Raw genomic sequence first — 20,657 nt, 5'->3', positions numbered from 1 at the left:
AAATGGGAAACAAAAGGAATAGTTTTACAACCCAACCCTCTAACTAGATTTTGTTTGTCATCACTTTATTTTTCTTCTTTTTGGTAGTCTTCATCTTCAGCTTGGGAAAGTCATAGACAACACGTTCTTGAACCAAATTGATTGTCTGATCCTCGGCATCATCATCTGAGCATAAGCTTCTAAGCAGTTTTTCTAGCGACACTGTAATCTCTTTGAACTCGGGACGAGCTTTAGGATCCGCTGCCCAGCATGCTTCAAGGAGACTACCAACTCCTGCAGGAAGATTATTCAGACTTGGCCTCTGGTTCTGTGGAAAGCATAAGATTATCATTGTCCATGTTACAAGTGATTATCATGAGCTTTAAAAAAACGTGTTGCTTGCTTACTTTGCTCGCAGCATAAGCAACAAAGATGTTGTTCTTTCCTTTAAATGGGATTTTGTTGGTAAGCAACTCCCAGAAGACAATAGCGCAGCTGTACACATCCACCTTGTGATCATAAAGTTTCTTTCCCCAACTTGAAGTGCCTCGTGGCTGAATATCTGAGAAAAAAAAGAATCAAACATCTTTGTGATTGAAATAAAGCATTATAATATTGAAACAAGCACTAATAGACTCTGCACTTCATATGTTCGTTCCTACTCCTAGTCAATCTAAGAACATCCTATGAGCAATAAAACTCTTTGTAACTAAGGGGATAACCTTGTCCGGGTCGTACAAGCAACATGTTTAAGTCCTCCATCAAGCTTATCCAGGATCTGATTCTGCAACTTAGTGACTAACTTGTCCAAATTCTTGAACTGTGCATCGTAATCACTCTCCACTCTAGACTCAGCAACATACTTCTTAACTTTGCCAAAAACCTTATCTTGAGATGAGCATGCTCTGTTCCACCCTCAGCTACGGCATCAACAAGAAGCTTACCACCATCTATCGCCAAACACTTAACCACAACTTCCCTCGTTCCTTTCTTCGGATTCACATAAACAAACGTGTACTCGTCGGACTCGTTCCATCCCTCGATCCCAACCTCACCTAAGAATAGATTCCACAGATCGAGCATATCAGAATCCTAAACCCTAGAAACAACATCAGAAACACTAACCTTGAGTAGGAGAGGAAGCGAGAGCGTCTTTAGCCAACGAAGGCCGTCTGATTGCGACGAGTTTGCAATAAGAAGTAGACGACGGAGTCCGTCGGAGAAAACCCATTTTTCTGATTGTTTAATTATTTTAAAACAAGGGTATTAAAGATATTTTGCACATTAATAAATGTCATTTATGTGACATTCTTCTTTTGGTGTTATTTTTGGAGATAAAAACTTTTAAAATGCTATTTTGGACAATTGCATTTATAATTGATAATTATCTTAAATATACAATTAAAGTATTAATTATCAGAACATTTTATATAACGATCTTTTTATTTTTAATTAATATTTGAAAGAATGGCTCTTAGGATTAAATATTAAAAAAATTCATTTTTCTTTCATCGTGTTTTGCTTTTTTTTTTTACAAAAATGTCACTATCGTTTTACACAATATTTCTCTTATTAACAAAAAAACACTACCATCAATCTTACCAACAACTATAAACAACAAAAAATGAAGTTTTTAACTTATAAATATCAGTTTTAGAACTCTTTTACTTAAAAGACTCTGATAAATGCTACAATTTAATTTGAAAATAATCTAGCTTAATTAATCATTTTTCTGTCATCAAAATAAATAAACTCACTTGATATTCTACTAATCAAATTGGAGATTTCGAACACTTCGTGCCAGACTATATGTTTGTGTGTTTTGAATTCGTGGAACATATGTGATCGTGAAAGTTGCAAAGTTTCCTTGAATCCATTTGGATATCATCTAAGTAGGTTGCAGAGACAGACTGTTTTTTTTTGGTCCAGAAACCATCTTCACCGACTAAGAACAATATATTACAAGCGTCACATGAAATTGTCGGAGATTTTTCATAAATTCTATCACCCAAATAAAAACTTCCAATTCTGTATGACAACCCCGAAGGATGGCTAGAAGGCTGACGCAGATTGATTGGGGGTGGGGGAGTTTTGGTGAGATGTTGCAAGGGTTACAGTGAGTTACCCACCGACGAGAAGGAAGAACACGCAGCGTTCAGTGCAGGGAGAGAAAGTTCTTGCAACATAAAATTGGGCAGCAAAACTACATATCAGCTCTTTTGAATTGGTGATAGAAGCAAGATTGTTGCGTCCGTGTCTTTAACTATAGGGGCATCTGTGTCTATAATTTATGGTACAGTTAGATACAGTAGTCAATGGTATATGCCTAATCATGTGTAAAGTGGAGCGTAGAGAGTACAATTTCTCAAAAATAATTATATATGTATATATATTATACTTTTTGACTGGAATTTATTCTGATTGTTTTAAATATCATATTTTGTTCTAGAAACAAGTTTGTTCGAAAGAAAAAACATTCTCAATAGAAACAAAAAAACAAATGCAACACAAGAAAAAGAGTTTCCGCAGTTACTTAAGTCTCTATTTGAGGTCTTTGAAAACTGGACTGTCGATGGCAACACCCATTGAATTCAAGCCATTGTCAACATAGATGGTTGCACCAGTTATGGCAGAAGCCAATGGAGATACCAAGAAGGCTGCTGCATTCCCAACTTCATCTGGATCGTTACCGTTTTCAATAAACCGTTAGATTCCAAGAAAACACAAATAAATCTTAAAAGCACACTACATTGTAGCAAGGAAAACGAACCTGCGGTCAATGTTTTCTGAACAGGCGCATTATTGTATGAATACTCAATCATGGTGTCTATGAACCCAATTGCTTTTGCTGCTCGGCTTCCCAAAGGACCTAAAAACCAAAACAGTAGTACTCTTTTATCATCAAAAAGCCTTTGATAGTAGGGTCGTAAGAGTGATAGATGAATAACCTGCAGAGATGGTGTTGACCCTAATGTTTTGTTTCCTTCCAGCTTCAAATGCAAGCACCCGTGTATCACTCTCTAGTGCGGCTTTCGCAGAACTCATACCTCCACCATACCTGAACAGAAAGAAAGAGATGCTTATAATCTACTGAGGAACAAAACTCTGTCTACACGAGATCGCAATGTGCATAAGCAGTGAAGCCAGTATGACACTTACCCAGGAATGATCCTTTCAGAAGCAATGTAAGTAAGAGATATAGAAGCGCCTCCTAAATTATTATTATAGAGAAACAAATTAGGAAAACATAATTAATAATTAATAAGACACATGTGAAGTTTGGTTACATGCCTGGGTTCATAATTGGCAGGAAATGCCTGAGGAGGGAAACAAACGAGTAACTCGAAGCAGAGATAGCAGCGAGGTAGCCTTTTCTTGATGTCTCCAGAAGAGGTTTGCTAACCTAAAACCTCAGGTGCAATCATTAGGCCAAAAAGTCGTGGAGAATACACTTCTTGCAATTTGAAACAGTATTAAGGTAAGAATACTATGAGTTCTCTACCTCTGGTCCATTTGCAAGTGAGTGGACAAGAATGTCAATGGTTCCAAAATCTTTTCTCACACATTCAGCAGCTTCCTGATTTAATAAACAAAAAAAAAACAGATGAGTTAAGGAAGTCGCAATCATCAAGCAGAAACACACACACACACACTTATCTTGCTTTAAGTGTTATCGCACATTTCAAAATGTAAAACATCTCTTTCATCTATATTACCTGTACTGTCCAGTTTGATGATCCAGCATATCGCTTATTCGCTTTCACCTGAAAAAATGTATCATACAGTTGAGAGAGTAATTTGGATATGATGAGAAAGCTATACGCTTAAAATATCCTTACATCCTCAGGCACATCTTCAGGATTGTCAAACACAGCATCCAAAGGATAGACCTTTTTAATCTCCATCAATGAACCGTCAGGCAGCCTGAATATAAAGATAGATAGATGGATGGAAAATTAACGTCCCATAATAAGAGACATGCATGATCAGATAAGGAAACGAGACTACATCAGTTTTGTAAGTCCTTACACGCGTGACTGGTCAAATTTTCCACGTCTCAGGCTCGTCTCAAAAATGTTAAGTGCCTAGTAGAGACCACTCAAAGGTCAGTACATAATGAGCAATGACAAAACTAAAAGAAGATAAAAGACTTTACTTACAGGAACCCATGTCCCAACCAATATTTCAGCACCAGCAGCAGCAAGAGATTTGGCTATGGCCCAACCATATCCATTATCATCAGCAATACCAGCAATGAAAGCTCTTTTCCCTGTAACCATTTAACACAGTTGATTTAATTCAAACAGCTCACGTCTTCTTGGTCAAGATTAAGATATGACTACAAAGGAAGATAATGACAACCTCTCAAATCAATAGGAAGTCCAAAAGAAGCGTTGTTCTGGCTGGATTCAGACATTGCCTTTGTTGAAAAGGAAAAACTCTTTTTAGAAGTTGGAAGAGAACTGTTGTTTCTCAAACATCCGAGGTTCGATAGAGGGCGAGTGCAAGCGAGTTTGTCCCATGATGCGTTCCTGGGATTGGCACCGACAATGCAGGTCCCTGCTTTAAAAACTTTGCTAGAGATGCTTGGCCTTATTGTAGCAAATTGCAAGCTTGAAGCTGCCGTCGCCGCCATTCTCACGACCTTTCTAATGTTTTCTGTTGCAAAAAATGTCAAGAATCGAATGACGTCGTAAAGAAGACCAATGAGCTTTCTTTCTAATGTTTTGTTTTCGTTTCAACACAGTTTAAGAGAAATGAATATTCGATAAATCTTAATTGCTCATCTGCATTTTTCAAATGATTTGATCTATTATACACAAAACAAATCTCACATTTTTTTTCAAATAGTTAAAAGAATAAGGAATCATCAGATGAATCCAGAGATGACATACACGAACCAGTCATACCAAAAACCAGAGAAGACCCAATCGATAGAGATATTATAAACCTCCTCAAAAACCTAAAACGCATCTACATTTTTCCCAAAGAAACTCATCAAACAGACAGAGAACCAAAGAGATAGAAAGAGAAAGATACCTGAGAGAGCCTAGAGAGAGAGAAAGAGGGGAGTAGGTTTGTTTGGTGTGAGCTGTGAAGTGATATGTAAGAGGAGATTCGATGAGATCGAGGTGTGTCTGCCCAAGTCAAGTGACAACTTTTCGTCTCATTTAGAAAGACCGATCGGTTTCGTTCAAAACCGGAATTTATGGTTAACTGTTACCGCTTTGCCATCTTTTCATTTTTGTGAAAATTGCGCATGGAACTTTTGGTATTTTTCTTTTATAGCTCAATATCAATTTTATAAAAAAATTTACTTCCCAAGATATTTTTTGAGTTTCATATATATATATTATGCTAAGACACATTACACTTATAAAACACATTATACTTAGTCAAATACATAGATGCTCTTATACTAAAAAAAATTAAACAAAAAAACAAACCAGAAATTATTTTATCTAAACTCAATCATACCAACCCAAATCATACTAACCCAATTATCTCTTAACCCTAACTTTTCTTTTCCTAGTTTCATCGCAATCTCATCCTCTCTCACTATATCTCTCTCTGTCTCGTATGCGGCAAAGACTAAATCTAGACCACCATCGATTACATCTTACAGTCTCTTTCTTCCCTCATTTGGTCTCCGTCTCTTCCTTTATCACTATCTCTCCCTTTCTCTATTCGAGTTCTTCTTCTGTGAATTTGCCTCTGTGACTGCGCCTCCGTGTCTGCACCTGGTTTTCATGTTCGAGGGGAGGCCCTCCGACTCACCGAAGCTCGACAAGATGCCATTAATCCGTCTCCTCTCCTTTGGTATAACTCGGATCTGTGCTTAATTGACGGAGGAGACAAGGTCTGGTGCGAGACAGTCTTCGCGGTTCATGTGGTCTTATTCCTCCTCTTAAATCTGGAGTCTTTCTTGGCTAGTGACTATGGTGGATGAGTACGATTTCTAGGGTTTAGCTGATTGGGGGTGGATGAGGGCTCAAAGGATGATTGTCTGATGATGTCGTGGTTGTGGACATGGGAGTTATGGATGGACGAGGTGTGAAAAGAGGTTGTGGATGGATGAGGTATGAAAGAAGAAGTTGTGGACATGAGATTTGTGGACGTGAGATATAGCAGAAAAGAGGAGTTGTGGATGGATAGGGTATGAAAGTAGGAGTTGTGGACAGAAAATTTGTGTAATTGAAAATTTTTTTTTTCAGGATTGACGTGATATGATGATTGTTCGGATTTGTTTTCTTGTATTTAGTTATAAGTCAAAGTTTGATGTCGGCAGGCTTGCAATGGATTGTGATCTTGTTAATTGTTGGTCTTGTCATTTGCTTTCACTTTCAATCGAGGTCTTTGGATTGAAAGTACACACTTTAATCAAAGTGTTGTAAAACAGCATCTTTATCAATAAACAAATATTTAAATGCATCTTAGGAAACAAACCAAATCGGTTGCAACATCAAACTGACGCATTTCTCACTTTTCTCAAGAGAGGGATTGATGTCATATCACAATTAGAAGACAAGAATAAGTGTTTTACAAGTTGAATGTGTGTCTTAGTGTAAACTAATCTCATAATGTGTCTCCTAGTGTAAATAACTAAACTTTATATGAGCCAAAAAAGGGATATAAGATTTTACACTACACAAGTTTTTGGACCTCACTTACAAACAAAAGGATTTAGTATCATCTAGGATCACTATTTGGATCACTATTTGGATCACTATTTGGATCACTATTTGTGTTACAAAAAAGGATCACTATTTGGACCCTACACTACCAATTACAAATCTTTCTTGTAATTTTATCCCAATGAACTCAAACTCCTCCTATGATTCCAAAGAAATTGGTTCTTAGAACCTACTAATTAGACCACACGAAACGAGAGCATTGTGCTCCATAGATGACAAACACTATCCAAAAGCCAAATCTAAGCTTCACATTAGATTCTATAGATGAAGAGTGGAGTACATATCTAATGCTCATCACCTTTCAGTGCATTCCTTGAAATAATTTGTCACCGCCGGTTTGAACGCTCAGCTCCTAAACCAGAAACGGTACAGTTCCGTAATGACAGGCAAAGTCCAAACATTATTACTTTGAAGCGCTAGGATGGTGTTAAACTGTCAGGTTATGAAACTCAGTTGGTTACAGTATTGCTTCCAAACTATTAGCCTCCTTAAAATATTCTTTCAGGTCATCGGCTAACAGAAACTCGCCTAAAAATGCATACCAACCAAAATCCATCCCCACAGTCACGCCAACCCGACCTTAGCTAACGAACTAGGAAACCAGAACAAAGCTACCATGAGTGGAGATAACATAAGGTTGGACCAACCACATGCTGATCTTCGTCATGAAGCACATCTGATGCACCCAAAATCCAACACTGTAAGACCCGAACCCGGCTGGCTAGGCCGCGGTTGATGCCTCACGTCGCTCGGTCCATACCCTGACCGAACCACTCAATTTTTCGATCTTTATCTGTACTTCCGCCTAAAGGCGAAGTCTATCTTGGACCTTAGCTTAAGACTACCTTAGTCATTCCCTAGCTTAGATCTTTTCAACTTATGCACAGCGGAATATTATCTATCAACCATTGGTCTAAAACCAATCTAACACTCGTCAGGTCGAATCACCTTAGCCATGATCAGTAGACACAACTACTACCAGCTCCAAGGTTGATCCTGAACCTAATCCAAGTCATACAATAACTGAGGTTCCATTCCCCTAACCATTCTATCTAGATCTATGCAATATTGCTAGATCATACCTTTGCCACATCCACGGAGATTGATAGCTCTTTGTCTCAGCTGCCTTAGCTGTCTAGCTAGCTCATTCAGCTAGCTGAACTGAACCACTTCACTTGAGGTTCCAAACTCTCTTCCAGCTGATCGAGCTGCGAGGTAGCTTTGCCTAGCTCCCCATCCACTCGTCCAACTCCTCATTATACCTGTATAAACTCTCCCCTTAGGTACTTAGTCATTCAACCAACCATCCCCACAAACCAAGTACCTTTGGGAAGTCTTCAGCTGCAAAATCAACCTCAAGCAAACATGCTCCAAAAACTAATTAAAATTAATGATAAATCATGATAATTCATAACTAAGAGAATGGTCAAGTCAGATTTCTCAGAACTGGCCTCGATCATACTGATCTCGCCCATGAACAGCCCATATGGCCATAACTAACCACCTCTAAATCAATGAGATAAAACTAATCTCTCACCATGATAATTCATGATAAATACCCATTAAGAGATATTTGAAGTCGGATCCTAACAATTCCCTCAGGAACTATCAGATCTCCACTTACCTGCCCAACCAAGGCCATGGAGAGATTTCTCTGAACCGGCCACTCCATGGTTCAGTACCTCCACGTCTGATCAACATATAATAGGATTAATAATGCCCACCAGTTCCTGAGTCAATCAACCAACCACCCCACATGACTCAGAACTGATGAGTCTTCACACATACCTAACCGGCCATGGAACTATGTCCCACTGAACCTGATTAGTGTTGCTCTTACCACTGGTGCATCCTTTGATCAATCAGATCAGACACCTTGATCCATCATCCATGGATCAGGTCGTCCATCCTTGCCCATGATCAGATCACACACAGCCTTCCTTGTATAAACACACCAGCACAATACTTGTGGTCCATACCAACAAGTACTAGCCTTACTCCTCTCCTTTGCTTGCTGTTGGATCCAAACGAATTGGACCTTATACTCCACATGGTTCCTCTGGAACTAGGACTCCCATGTTTCTCATCAGTGGGTCGGACTCATGGTTCACACCATGATCAAAACCCAACACCAAACCATGATCCATCATTGATCACTATCCAATGAACAGCATCTAACCATCATCCCACATGGATGAGTTAGATCAGTTATGATCCGCCCCTTTGTCCAGGGTCTTGGATTCCTAAGACACATCACAATATACATTCCTGAAGGGGCGTGCCATGCCTGGCCTTGATCCCACCCCAAGAGACACAACACAGACATAAACATAACCATAAACATAAGTAATCAACACATGTTACCTCATACTTGATCTTGCTAGACCTTGTGCTTCCCTGATCAGGTCCGGCCTTGTGCCTCTTGCACTTGTATTAATCAGGTCTTATCACATACCTCCAGTATTGATAAGATACATTCATGGGTCGCACCCATCATCCCTTCCATGGAACTTCCATGAAAACAGTTTCTGCACTGCATCCACCTTCAAGGCTGTACATGCCTTTGGGAGTGGAGTCCGGCCTTCTCCATTCAATTCTAACCATTTGCGTGTGTTACCATGATGTAGAGGAAGCCTAGGGTGTGTTCATCCATGATCAAACACCACCCAAGGGTCGTGCATCACTTCCCACTTCAGTTCCCATGAAACTGCCTTTCTACACACCACTGCCTTCAAGGCTGTCACCACCATTGGAAGTGCATTCCGGCCCTCCATCTTCTCTCCTGGCTATTTGAATGTGTAGTATGGATGTAGAGGAAGCCCATGGCGTGGCAAACATCAATCAAAACACACCAGAGGGTCGTTCACAACTCCCCTCTTGATTGCCATCAAAACTGCCTCTTTGCTGCCTTCATCCCACTCTTGGGGTTGGATGTTGCCATCCGACTTTCTCTCTGTTTTCTCTGGTTTTTCTTTGTGTTTCAGGAAGAAGAATGAAGCCCTGACGTGCCTGCAAAGGCACGGACTTGCCTGATATATATAGAAGAATGGGCAGTTACCTTTCTAAAGGTTGCATCCTTTCGGTTTCATTTTTGGCCATTGATTTAATCAATGGTCCAGATCACACATGTTCGCCTATGGCAGTTACCAGACGTCCCTGACAGCCCTAACTGCCTCTAGACATGTCAAAAACAAGTCCTAGCTGGTTGCCCAAGCCCCTGGTCTGATCCAAGTGCCCACCGGCTCACCGGCACACCCGGGTGGTCCACATGGTCCGACCACTGTCCGGACCTGGCCCAACTGCCCAAGACTTGAACACTCAGTCCAGCTGAGTTGAGCTGATCCCCAGCTGACCCAGCTGAGTGAGCTAGTTCATCCAGCTCAGGGAGCTGACACACTCTTCAGTGAGCTACACTGAGCTGCACTACACTTCTCTTAGCTGGTCGAGCTTGCTCCCTGCACGCCTAGCTGCCATACACTTTGTACAGCTCCTTTATACTTGTCTCCTTCTTGGTTAAGCTATATCTTAGCTTCCTGATGCCCTTAACCTTACTTCCAGGCCTTAATGCCCTTGTGTTTAGGTCACATGACCTGACTGGTGCGTCTCCTCGCACCATGGCCGATCCTAATGATCATTTCCAGGATCAGGGACATGACAAACACTGTCCTACTTGGTTCATGGACACGGCCAAAGGTGGTGACCTTGTCGACCAGCTAGACATAGCCGAGGTTTTCTCATCAGATTATGCCAATTCCCTTATCATCTATGCAATCTTGGATGAGCTGAATACTCAAGTGGGCTGGATTGACACTATCATGGACGAGCTGAGCTGGACTAACACTCACCCGGATGAGCTGAACAAGTTGGTTCGACCTTCCGAGCTGGTTCGACCATCAAACCACCCGAGAAGCAACACAGATATACGTTCATTGTTTGAAGAATATCTTCTAAACCATGATGTTTCTTCGCTTGAAACCACTTGGAGAATGTGCTCAACTCAATTATGGAACTCCTCGAAGAAGAATCAGATCAAACAGAGTTCAGATGAGGGAGTTATGCCATGTACAAATCAGGTGATGTTCAGTTCTCGCGAATTCAGACATGTGTGGATCGTCCCGCGTGTGTCTGTATCCTTTCCAGCATGGTGTGCACGACCAGCATGAACCTGGAAATCTTTCTGAATCTGGACTAGTCAACATCAGAATCCGCACTTTGACTAGTCTTCCTTTCTTTCCACACTTTGACTAGATCTAGTCAAATTTATGTTTTCTATGTATTGTTTTCTGCACTTTTCTTTTATTCTCTTTGACTAGAAACACTATAAAATGTACCCCCTTTGTCATTGCAATACATCAACGAATTTTATTCTTTATTTTTAGTTTTTACTCTCTGTTCTTTGTCAAGAACACTTTAGTTTCTTTGGTGTGGTTAGCTCCAAACAAATGCCTCTTTCTAGTTGGACCGGTGCGTCATATCCGGCAACTGATCGAGTTTGCTTCCTTGTCTGACCTGTGAGTCATATCAGGCGACAATCAAGCACCGACTGGTAGTATCTCTTTGTGTCACCGTTCAATCCATCAGTTCTCTTTGGAGTTCATATCTCTTCATACCGGTTGAGTGATCAGATTTAGGGTGTATCAACATCTCCATCGAGCGTCTCTGGCAAGCACCTCTTCTCCAGAGTGGAAATCTGTCGATGAGGTCAAAACCGTGCGTCGGTCTCAAGGACCCGAATCTATTTTTTGCCGTCCGTCGTCTTCTTGCTCCTGCAGTCTCACCGCCGCCGGAAGCAGGTAAATCCGTGGTGGAGGAGCAGTCTAACCTTGTCACACGCCGATATCAAACAGCATTGGCCAGAGATCTACAAAAGAAAAAATTAGATCTGGTGAACACCGAAACCCTAAACGCCAGCTTTCGCCGACGCCATGCCGCCGTAGGTCTCACCGCCCCTCCATAAGAAGCCTGAAGCCAACTCCATCTGTCTCGAACGAGTTCTGGAGTGACCACGATAGCACATAGCAGCTAGTATCTTGACCCATGAGAGAAAGAGAGGACGAGAGAAAAAAGGGGAAGGCAAGTCGTCTCCGGTATTGTTTTCACGGCAACCGGAAAAAAACGAGATTCACGAGCGGTGTCTACAAGGGTGGGAGGGTTTCAGAGAGAAAAGTTTTCTTTGTGTAGTGTTTTCCCCAGGGAAGGACTTTTTGACTTTAACTTTTGGTAATTTAATTCTAAAAAAATTATTATGGGAAATTTGGAAAAAAAAACAGTTTAAACTATGCTATTGTTCCTTTACTGCAGAATCAAATTTTGTCAGTTTTGGATTTTTTACTATTTTTTTTAAATAAGAATTCATATCAATATATTTACAATGCAAAATATTAAGAAAAATATAAAATCTGAAGTAGTCAAGTATGTACATATATGAAAATAATTTTGGATTCAAAAAATATTTAGAATAGTAATGTAACACACGTCTCATCCTCACTCTAGACCGGTGTGTTACCTAACAACAATTATATCTCAAAATCCGATAAATAGGCTAAAAGTCGACTTTCATATAAATAACAAAATAAATCCATGAATCCAATAACTGAAATACTGAAATAATCGACAAAAAATAATAAAACATAAGTCTGAGAATAAAAGCAAATGAAAAAGCCTAAAAACACCATCCGTCCGATCGATATCCTACTCGTCAGCCTCACCTGAAAAAGGAGGAAAACAGGGTGAGTAACAGGGGAGTCATTCAGTGAGGTATGTGATTCTAAACCGCAAACCACTGACTCAGTACATAGTACTACGACTCTGTAAGCCTAGATCTAGCATGAAACAAACACGGCACCTAATGGGCCACACATAACAATCAATGTGCTGATGGTACATAGCTATTCGTTGCACCCTGCATTCTCCTCTACGAATATAGGTATATAAATATTCGTGTATTCCATAAGTATGCGCAGTACAGTAGTGCTTCTCTGTACTCCCGCATTCTCCTCATACACAATGCTACGTAGTATAGAAGTGCTTCCTATACTCCCGCAGCTCATGCGTGGTACAGAAGTACTTCCCTGCACGCCCTGCAATCTTAACACAATTAGGCCGATACAGAAGTACTTCCCTGTATCCGGCTAACCAATTAATACTATACTTATACTTATTTATAACCGTCTTTTAACATCAAACAAATCAATCAACAGTTGGATCCTCTAATTCTTTATCACTAGTTTAAACAAAGAATAAAGTAAAAACAAACAAGACTCTCAAACATACTCGATTCACAGAGACGGAACATGTTTTGAACCTAGACTTTTCATAATAGCAGCACTAAACTAGTTCAGGATTTAAATGGAATAACCCACACCTTAGCCACTGATCGAGATGAACAACGGAATATGCGGTCAACTGCAACACGAGAAACGACTTAGGTCTAAAAGTTTTTAAAAATAGAAACTTTCCTAAAATAAAAAATTTCCTAAAATATATTTAGGGTTTCCAAATTAGAAGACTAAGTTTGTGATTTTTTGGATTTGAACAGATTTAATACCCGAAACCAAAATGACCATAACTTCTTGACCGTACCTGGGTTTGACGATCTGAAAGATTATCTGGAAAGCTGAGAACGAGACCTTTCCAATGGTATCTCGCTCGTTTTCTAGGTCATTCTGGATAAACGGAAAAACGTGTATGAAGTTGACTATTTGTGGATTCGCTCTGCAGAGATCAGTCGCAAATAAACAATCATAACATTACAACCAAAATTCCAAATGACGATCCGTTTTCTTCTATAGGTAGAGCTGTGAATCTATAACTTACCACGAAAGTATGGCATTAAAATTAAATGATTTGATAATCCATTCCCGACTTTTCTCAATACTGGTCTCAGATGTGTTATGCAGAACTATCCCTTAATAAAACATACATAACTTTTATAATACAAATCCGATTGGAGATCCGCTTTCAGTAAAACGTAGAGAAAAGAGTTGGCTAATTACTCTCAGAAGATGACGGTCAATGATTGATATACCATAGATTTTACCCGTTTTTAACCATGGTATACTAGTATTTTATTATATATTTAATCTGTTTTTTAGCCTGTTAGGTATGTTTTCAGGTTCATGAGCACTTTGTGAGAAAGTGATGTTTTTGGAGAATTTTGAAGTACAAGAGATGATATACCCGAGTTGACCATTCAAGACTAAGTCGGAAGTCAACATTGCGATTATAATCGATCGATACTCATCCTGAGTCGTCGATCGATGTAGCTGAGAAGATCCAGAGTACTAGAAGATTATAATCGACCGATACACATCCAGTGTTGTCGATCGATATCGAGGACGAAATGGTTTAGCCGACTACTTCACCAAGACTTCACCAAATTACGAGATTGTCCCTAACGAGTTTTTAACCTAATGGAAATGCTTAAATATTCCTGCTAAGTGTTTTTGACGGCAACCTTCGAAAGAAGCAAGCTTTTAACAACCCTCAAAGCAGAGAGTGTGAGAGAGAGACTAGAGTTTTATTTGTGTTTGAGAGATTGAAGAGATTTCTCATCTCCTTTTGTATTTCTACTTTATTCTATCTATGCAATTCTTTCATCTATCTATTGTTATGAATTGCTTAGCTATGTCTGAGTAGTCTACTTGTTAGATCTAGGGTTCAAATAGGTTTGTGGGATTAGCTCCAAACTATAATTGCTAAGTTGTGATACTCATCAAATGGATTGCACCCTATGCTTGTTTTAGATTAGCTAACTAGAACATAGATCACTAGGAACTTTGATTATCTTGAATTATCCATTTGAGCTTGCCTGTCTCCCGTTGAGAAGAACGACAGTTCCTCCTTGAGACCTTGTGGTCATATTCGGCTCGCGCCTAGGCAGATCTAGAAGCCGTCGATCGATATCCCGACAGGAGAATCGATTGGCGCTGCGAAAGGTGTATCGCTCGATATCTCAAAAGGATATCGACCGACTCTTTTTCCCTGTCATCATGCGAAAGGTGTGGCCAAAGATCTAGATAATTTAACCAGTGATACTTCACTTGAGTTAAGCGGCTGAGATCTATAGTATCATGCAAGCAACTTGTTAAAGCATTTATAGAAATTATAATATCCATTCCTGAATAGAAACCTTATGTCTAGCACTCTTTATCACATTTAAACAACCCATTATATTGTTAGTTAGAGCAACTACCTTGCTCATTTTAGGAATTGTTACTTTTATTTCCACCTTATAAACCAACATTGCCTAGGATTGATTAGTAGATTTCATTTAATTGGTTCCCTAACTCCTCGTGATTCGATCCCTAAGTACTACAGCTGTACCTCTTATTTGAGAGAGTAAACTATCAAATTTGGCGCCATTGCCGGGGAGCTTTGATCGCCATTAGATTTAATCTTATTAATCTTAGGTTTTTCCTTTTACCCCCTTTCTAATTAAAATTTTTCTTGTCTTTTCAGGTACATGCCCAGCAGTACCAGAAGCAACAGGGGAAATCAACTATTATTCTCAGAAGATCCTGCACACTTGGAACGTTCAATCCGCAAAGACCTACGCTCCGCATCGATCGACAGAAAAGCAACACCGTCGACTGATACTCACGTTCAAAAGTCGACCGACACTCAGACAGCACCGTCGACCGATACTGTTAGCCGATCCACATCGTTCGATACTTCTAACCGTATATCGATCGACACTACTCCGCGAAGCATGGTCGCGATTGTTATTCTCACGCAGGGCGAGAATGGAAATCTGTATGACCAAGATGGTCATCTGCGTAATGCAACAGGTCAGAAGCTAGATGCACATGGAAACATAATCCATGAGCCTGAAGCTGAGGCTACAGGAGAAGCTCAAACACGATCGTTGGCAGACTATAACCGTCCAGACGAGTACTACACCAACAGATCAGCTATTCGACTTCCAGAGATTCAGAAGCCGAACTTCGAGCTCAAGCCTCAGTACTACTCTGATAGAACCAAAATCGAGCACCGTCCTTTTGGTTCATGGACACGGTCCATGATGGTGATCATGTCGACCAACTTGATACAACCGAGATTTTTCCATCAGATCATGACACTACTATGGAGCTGGATGAGCTAAGTGACACTAACTTGGAACTGAATGAGCTAAGTGACACAGAAGAAGGAGCTGGTTTAGCTGCTGGGCGAAATGAGCCTTTTTCGGCCCACCGAAAAATTCATAACAAATTCAATTTGGGTTCGTTTTACACCAAATTCGACCAGGCCTTTCCTGATGGTCTCCTGCCCATTTGCATCAAGAAATATCAAGAAAATGAGTCAAAATCGTGGCCTGAATTGATTTCTTCAAAGACTAGTCAAAATTCAACTTCTCGGTTCTACAAAAGTCTTTAGTCTTAGTCTTTGTTTGTGTTTTCTATGCTTCTAATTTTTCACAATTATTTATGTATTTCTTTGACTCATTCTACTATAAATATGTAATCCATTTCATGAATAAAGATCAGATCAATTTGGTTGTTTATTTTTGTTCTTCTTCTCTGAGTGAGAGAGAGTTCTTTAGCTAGTTCATCGGTGTGAACCGGCTTGTTGATTTGGTGGTCAGCCAATCATCTGTGTGTGTTATTTGGTGGTTAGCCAACACAGTCATCCGTTCTTTGGTGGTTAGCCTTAGATCGTTGGTATATCAAGAGTCATTCCGCACCTCTTGACGATCCGTTCAATCCATCCCAGTTCCAGAAGTTCCTTCGACTTCTCGGTTCATATCCAACATCCGGCCAAAGCCATCCTTCCCGATTTTGGGTCTATCATTTGGTATCAAAGCCACTTTGGCTGGTTTGTTTTCATTCTTCTTTTCATCTTCTCATCTATTTATCATTTTCTTTTCTTATTTCTTTTTGGATCCGGGCTGTTCCTTTACTCCCTTGTGATCGCCATTTTAAAAAAAAAATCAATAGAAAAAAGAAAAAAAAAAGAAAAAAAAGAAAAAAAAAGAAAAAAAAAAGTAAAAGTTTTTGGCTTGAATCACTACTGAAGAGAAATCTAGGGGGAGTGGTGGAAGAGAAAGCCTGCTGGCCGAGGAGAAATCCGGCCTTAGGACAGTTAAGGCGGATCCACACAAAAAAAATCTCTTCATCTTCATTTCTTTTCTTTTTCCACAAAGTTTGTTTTGGGTTTTCCATTGCTAAATTTTGACTGCGTATCATCCTTTGAACCAGTAAAAGAACTCTGAGTGATCACCTAAAAATCGTGAGCTAAATACTTTGAGAGTGTGAGGATTTTATGTGCTAACGTTTGTTAAGTGTTTCAGGATGTTTGGACTTCTCAAGAAATCAAAACCACTACAAGATGATATATTCTTTCCTTTTAAAACTGTTTCGGAAAAAGAGCAATTAATTTTTAGAAATAAGAAACAGTTTGCTGGTAATAGGTTTGATTTTGTGCAGAAACAAAGGAAGAGACAAAACAGGTCTGATGATGAGAAGTGGGTCAGAAGTGGTGATCGTCCCTTCACCAAAACCAAGAGAAGCAACCGTGATGTGTTTGATCAGAATGAGATTCAGACTTATGCCAATTTGGAGAAGATGTTGCATAAGGCGATTCATGCTGTCCGGCAACTCAAAAGGAAGAAAAACACCAACACTTATTCAGCACCAAAACAGCAATGTAAGTCTTCTTATTTTTCAAATTCTGATTTGAAAACTAATGATATTTCTTTTGATAAAAGCAAAGCTGTGAAACCCACAAGCAAGGCTCTTTCTACCACGTGCTTCAAATGCCATAAGGTCGGCCATTATGCTAACAAGTGCCACAAACAGAAACCGTTCGTGACTTTGAAGAATGTCGAAACCGAGCCAGAAAAGGAAGACCCTTTGCCAATTTTTGATGACTACACAAATGAATCGAAGGAAGGGTCAGATGGAGGGCTAAACTGTGGTCATCAAGAAGGATCTTCTTCCATTCACAAACCGGACGGAACTCAAGGTGAGCCACGCTCTGATTATGGTTCTTTTGCTTATAATCCTTTTCCTTTTAATGTTTCAGATTTGAGGACAGATCTTTTTGAAGAGGGAGAGTATGATAGAACCAAGATCGAGCACCGTCCTTTTTGGTTCATGGACACGGTCCATAATGGTGATCATGTCGACCAACTTGATCCAACCGAGATTTTTCCATCAGATCATGACACTACTATGGAGCTGGATGAGCTAAGTGACACTAACTTGGAGCTGAATGAGCTAAGTGACAAAGAAGAAGGAGCTGGTTTAGCTGCTGGGCGAAATGAGTCTTTTTCGGCCCACCGAAAAATTCATAACAAATTCAATTTGGGTTCGTTTTACACCAAATTCGACCAGGCCTTTCCTGATGGTCTCCTGCCCATTTGCATCAAGAAATATCAAGAAAATGAGTCAAAGTCGTGGCCTGCATTGATTTCTTCAAAGACTAGTCAAAATTCAACTTCTCGGTTCTACAAAAGTCTTTAGTCTTAGTCTTTGTTTGTGTTTTCTATGCGTCTAGTTTTTCACAATTATTTATGTCTTTCTTTGACTCATTCTACTATAAATATATAATCCATTTCATGAATAAAGATCAGATCAATTTGGTTGTTTATTTTTGTTCTTCATCTCTGAGTGAGAGAGAGTTCTTTAGCTAGTTCATCGGTTTGAACCGGCTTGTTGATTTGGTGGTCAGCCAATCATCTGTGTGTGTTATTTGGTGGTTAGCCAACACAGTCATCCGTTCTTTGGTGGTTAGCCTTAGATCGTTGGTATATCAAGAGTCATTCTGCACCTCTTGAGGATCCGTTCAATCCATCCCAGTTCCAGAAGTTCCTTCGACTTCTCGGTTCATATCCAACATCCGGCCAAAGCCATCCTTCCCGATTTTGGGTCTATCATACTCTCTCGTGTCTCAGATACCTTATTCTGGGCTATCACACGAGCATCCTATGGACCATCTGGAGAGGTTCGAGGATCTTATCGTTGCTATTCGTATGGATGGAGTCCCTGAGGACTACCTACTCTGCAAGCTCTTCAAATACTCACTGATTGGAGAAGCTTTACACTGGCTCAAGCAGCTACCTACAGGATCATTGACATCCTGGACCGACATCAAAAACGCCTTCCTGCGTAATTTCTTTGATGAGGCACGCGCTGAAGACTTAAGAAGCAAAATCACCACTTTCGCGCAAAAGCCTAGTGAGACTTTTAAAGACGCATGGATCAGATTTAAGTTCTTCCAGCGAGACTGTCCACACCATGGATTCAATGAAGTGCAGCTGCTAAGCACTTTCTACAGAGGTATCGCCTTGAGGTATCAAATGGCTCTTGATACTGCTAGTGAGGGAAACTTCAACACTAGGAATCCAATAGAGTCTGTGAGACTTATTGAGAACCTAGCCAACAGCAGCAGCACCAAGAACACTGACTCTGACAAGAAGAAATCGGTTGCAGCCATCGGGGAAGACCAGATGAATGAAGTCAGAGCCAAGATAGATGCCTTACATGCATTTCTGGGGCAGCTAGTCTGCTCAGCTGAAGAAGGAGAGGCTAGAGAAGATGATACAGAGGAAGATGTGAACTACATTGGAGGTACTGGATTTGAGAGATATGGAAACCAAAGTGGAAACAGAAACTTTTTTGGCAGTGGCCAGAAGAGTAACTACAACCAGAGTTCACAGTATCAGAAACCCTTCACCAACACAAGGAACTACGGCAACTCAGCTTACCAAAACCCACCGCCACCCACCCAGGAGAGTAAGTTTGGTGCCATGATTGATAGAGTTCTGGAAGGTCAGTAGAAGCTTACGGTAGACTTCAATGGGAAGTTTGATTCTGTCTTCAACAATCTAACCACAAGGATAGACACCATTTGCACTCAAGTTACGAAACTTGAGACACATATTGTCTAGACTGAAGACTCTATCAGGAGGATTGGAACTTCTAAGAAAGTAGGGGAAGGAAATAGGAAACACCACGTGAATGCCATCATAGATGATGATTTATGGCAAATGGTGAAACAGGAGAAGCTACAAGAAGGAGACTTTGAAGTGGAAAGTTCACTAAGTTTCGGTGGATCACAATGGTGTCGATCGACACCAACTAGTCCACATCGATCGACATCAAGTATGTCATTTCCGGATTCGACTTCAGATTGCAACGCGGTTAGGATATTGACACATGCTGAATTCACGGCTTCTCATCCATACCCACCCACCCACACCTACGAAGATATCGATCGACGAGACGAGCCACTCATCGATCGACACAAAGACGAGAAACATATCGATCGACCCTTTTCTCCACCTATCGATCGACGCACACCTCTCACATACCGAGTGCAACTACCATAGATAGACAACAACCGAATCAATGCACTCAGACCCACACCGAAACCACAAGCTAACCCTACAGAAATCACTGGTAACCCTTCAGACACTACACCTAGATAAGAAGGAACTGAAGGAAGAAGGTTAAGCAGTAGGAAGGAGAAGATTCCTAAGAACCTTAAGAGGGAAGCTAATGAAAAAGAGATTGATGGTTTCACTAAGAGAGTTATCAGAATCCCACCAGAGAAACCTTTTGAGGAGGTTTACTTCACAAGAAGATTGTGGATGTTCTTCAGAAAAACTAGGGAGACTGAAACTGACATTAGGAGAAGGTTTGACAATGTCAGAGAGGATATGAGGAAACGGATTACTTTGCAGAAGAAGAGTGATCCTGGGAAGTTTGCAATACCCTGTGTAGTACAAGGGATTGAATTTCCTCATGCACTATGTGACACTGGTTCATCACTCATCATCTTACCAAAGGTCATGGCAGACCATCTGGGCCTGCAAGCAGAGCCTTCACGAGAGATCTTTACATTCGTGGATTACACTCAGAAAAACTCTGGAGGCTTCATCTGAGACCTGGAGGTACATATTGGTAATGCTATCGTCCCTGTGGATTTTTATGTCCTTGACATCAAGCTAAATTGGAACTCTTCCCTCTTACTTGGAAGAGC

General features: G+C 40.3%; 1 protein-coding gene and 1 non-coding gene across 2 annotated transcripts; both read right to left on the bottom strand.

Annotated features, from left to right (window-relative positions):
* Nucleotides 1-2,340: 2,340 nt before the first annotated feature.
* LOC108856477 (enoyl-[acyl-carrier-protein] reductase [NADH], chloroplastic) lies at nt 2,341-5,174 on the bottom strand. The gene is made up of 12 exons (XM_018630287.2): nt 5,020-5,174; nt 4,342-4,638; nt 4,140-4,249; nt 4,009-4,064; nt 3,819-3,903; nt 3,696-3,743; nt 3,482-3,556; nt 3,271-3,382; nt 3,139-3,190; nt 2,928-3,037; nt 2,750-2,848; nt 2,341-2,657 (listed from the first exon to the last, which is right to left on the bottom strand). The coding sequence occupies exons 2-12, from the start codon at nt 4,613-4,615 to the stop codon at nt 2,521-2,523; spliced, it is 1,158 nt and encodes a 385-aa protein (XP_018485789.1). The 5' UTR covers nt 4,616-4,638; nt 5,020-5,174; the 3' UTR covers nt 2,341-2,520.
* A 13,635-nt stretch (nt 5,175-18,809) lies between these two features.
* On the bottom strand, nt 18,810-18,917 carry LOC130495325 (small nucleolar RNA R71). The gene has a single exon (XR_008934597.1). It is a non-coding gene; the product is annotated as a small nucleolar RNA R71 (small nucleolar RNA).
* Between the last annotated feature and the right edge of the window lie 1,740 nt (nt 18,918-20,657).

The sequence above is a fragment of the Raphanus sativus genome, chromosome 5 (genome assembly GCF_000801105.2).
Source record: "Raphanus sativus cultivar WK10039 chromosome 5, ASM80110v3, whole genome shotgun sequence".
Taxonomy (NCBI): domain Eukaryota; kingdom Viridiplantae; phylum Streptophyta; class Magnoliopsida; order Brassicales; family Brassicaceae; genus Raphanus; species Raphanus sativus.
This window is presented reverse-complemented; position numbering and strand designations above follow the sequence as displayed.

Bases quoted from the DNA above. Each gene is read 5' to 3' on its own strand.
- LOC108856477 (XM_018630287.2), bottom strand. From the start codon at position 4,615: ATGGCGGCGACGGCAGCTTCAAGCTTGCAATTTGCTACAATAAGGCCA. The intron at 3,904-4,008 runs GTAAGGACTTAC...CTTTATATTCAG, and splicing joins AAATTTGACCAGTCACGCGT to GCTGCCTGACGGTTCATTGA. The intron at 3,744-3,818 runs GTAAGGATATTT...ACATTTTTTCAG, and splicing joins CTGAAGATGTGCCTGAGGAT to GTGAAAGCGAATAAGCGATA.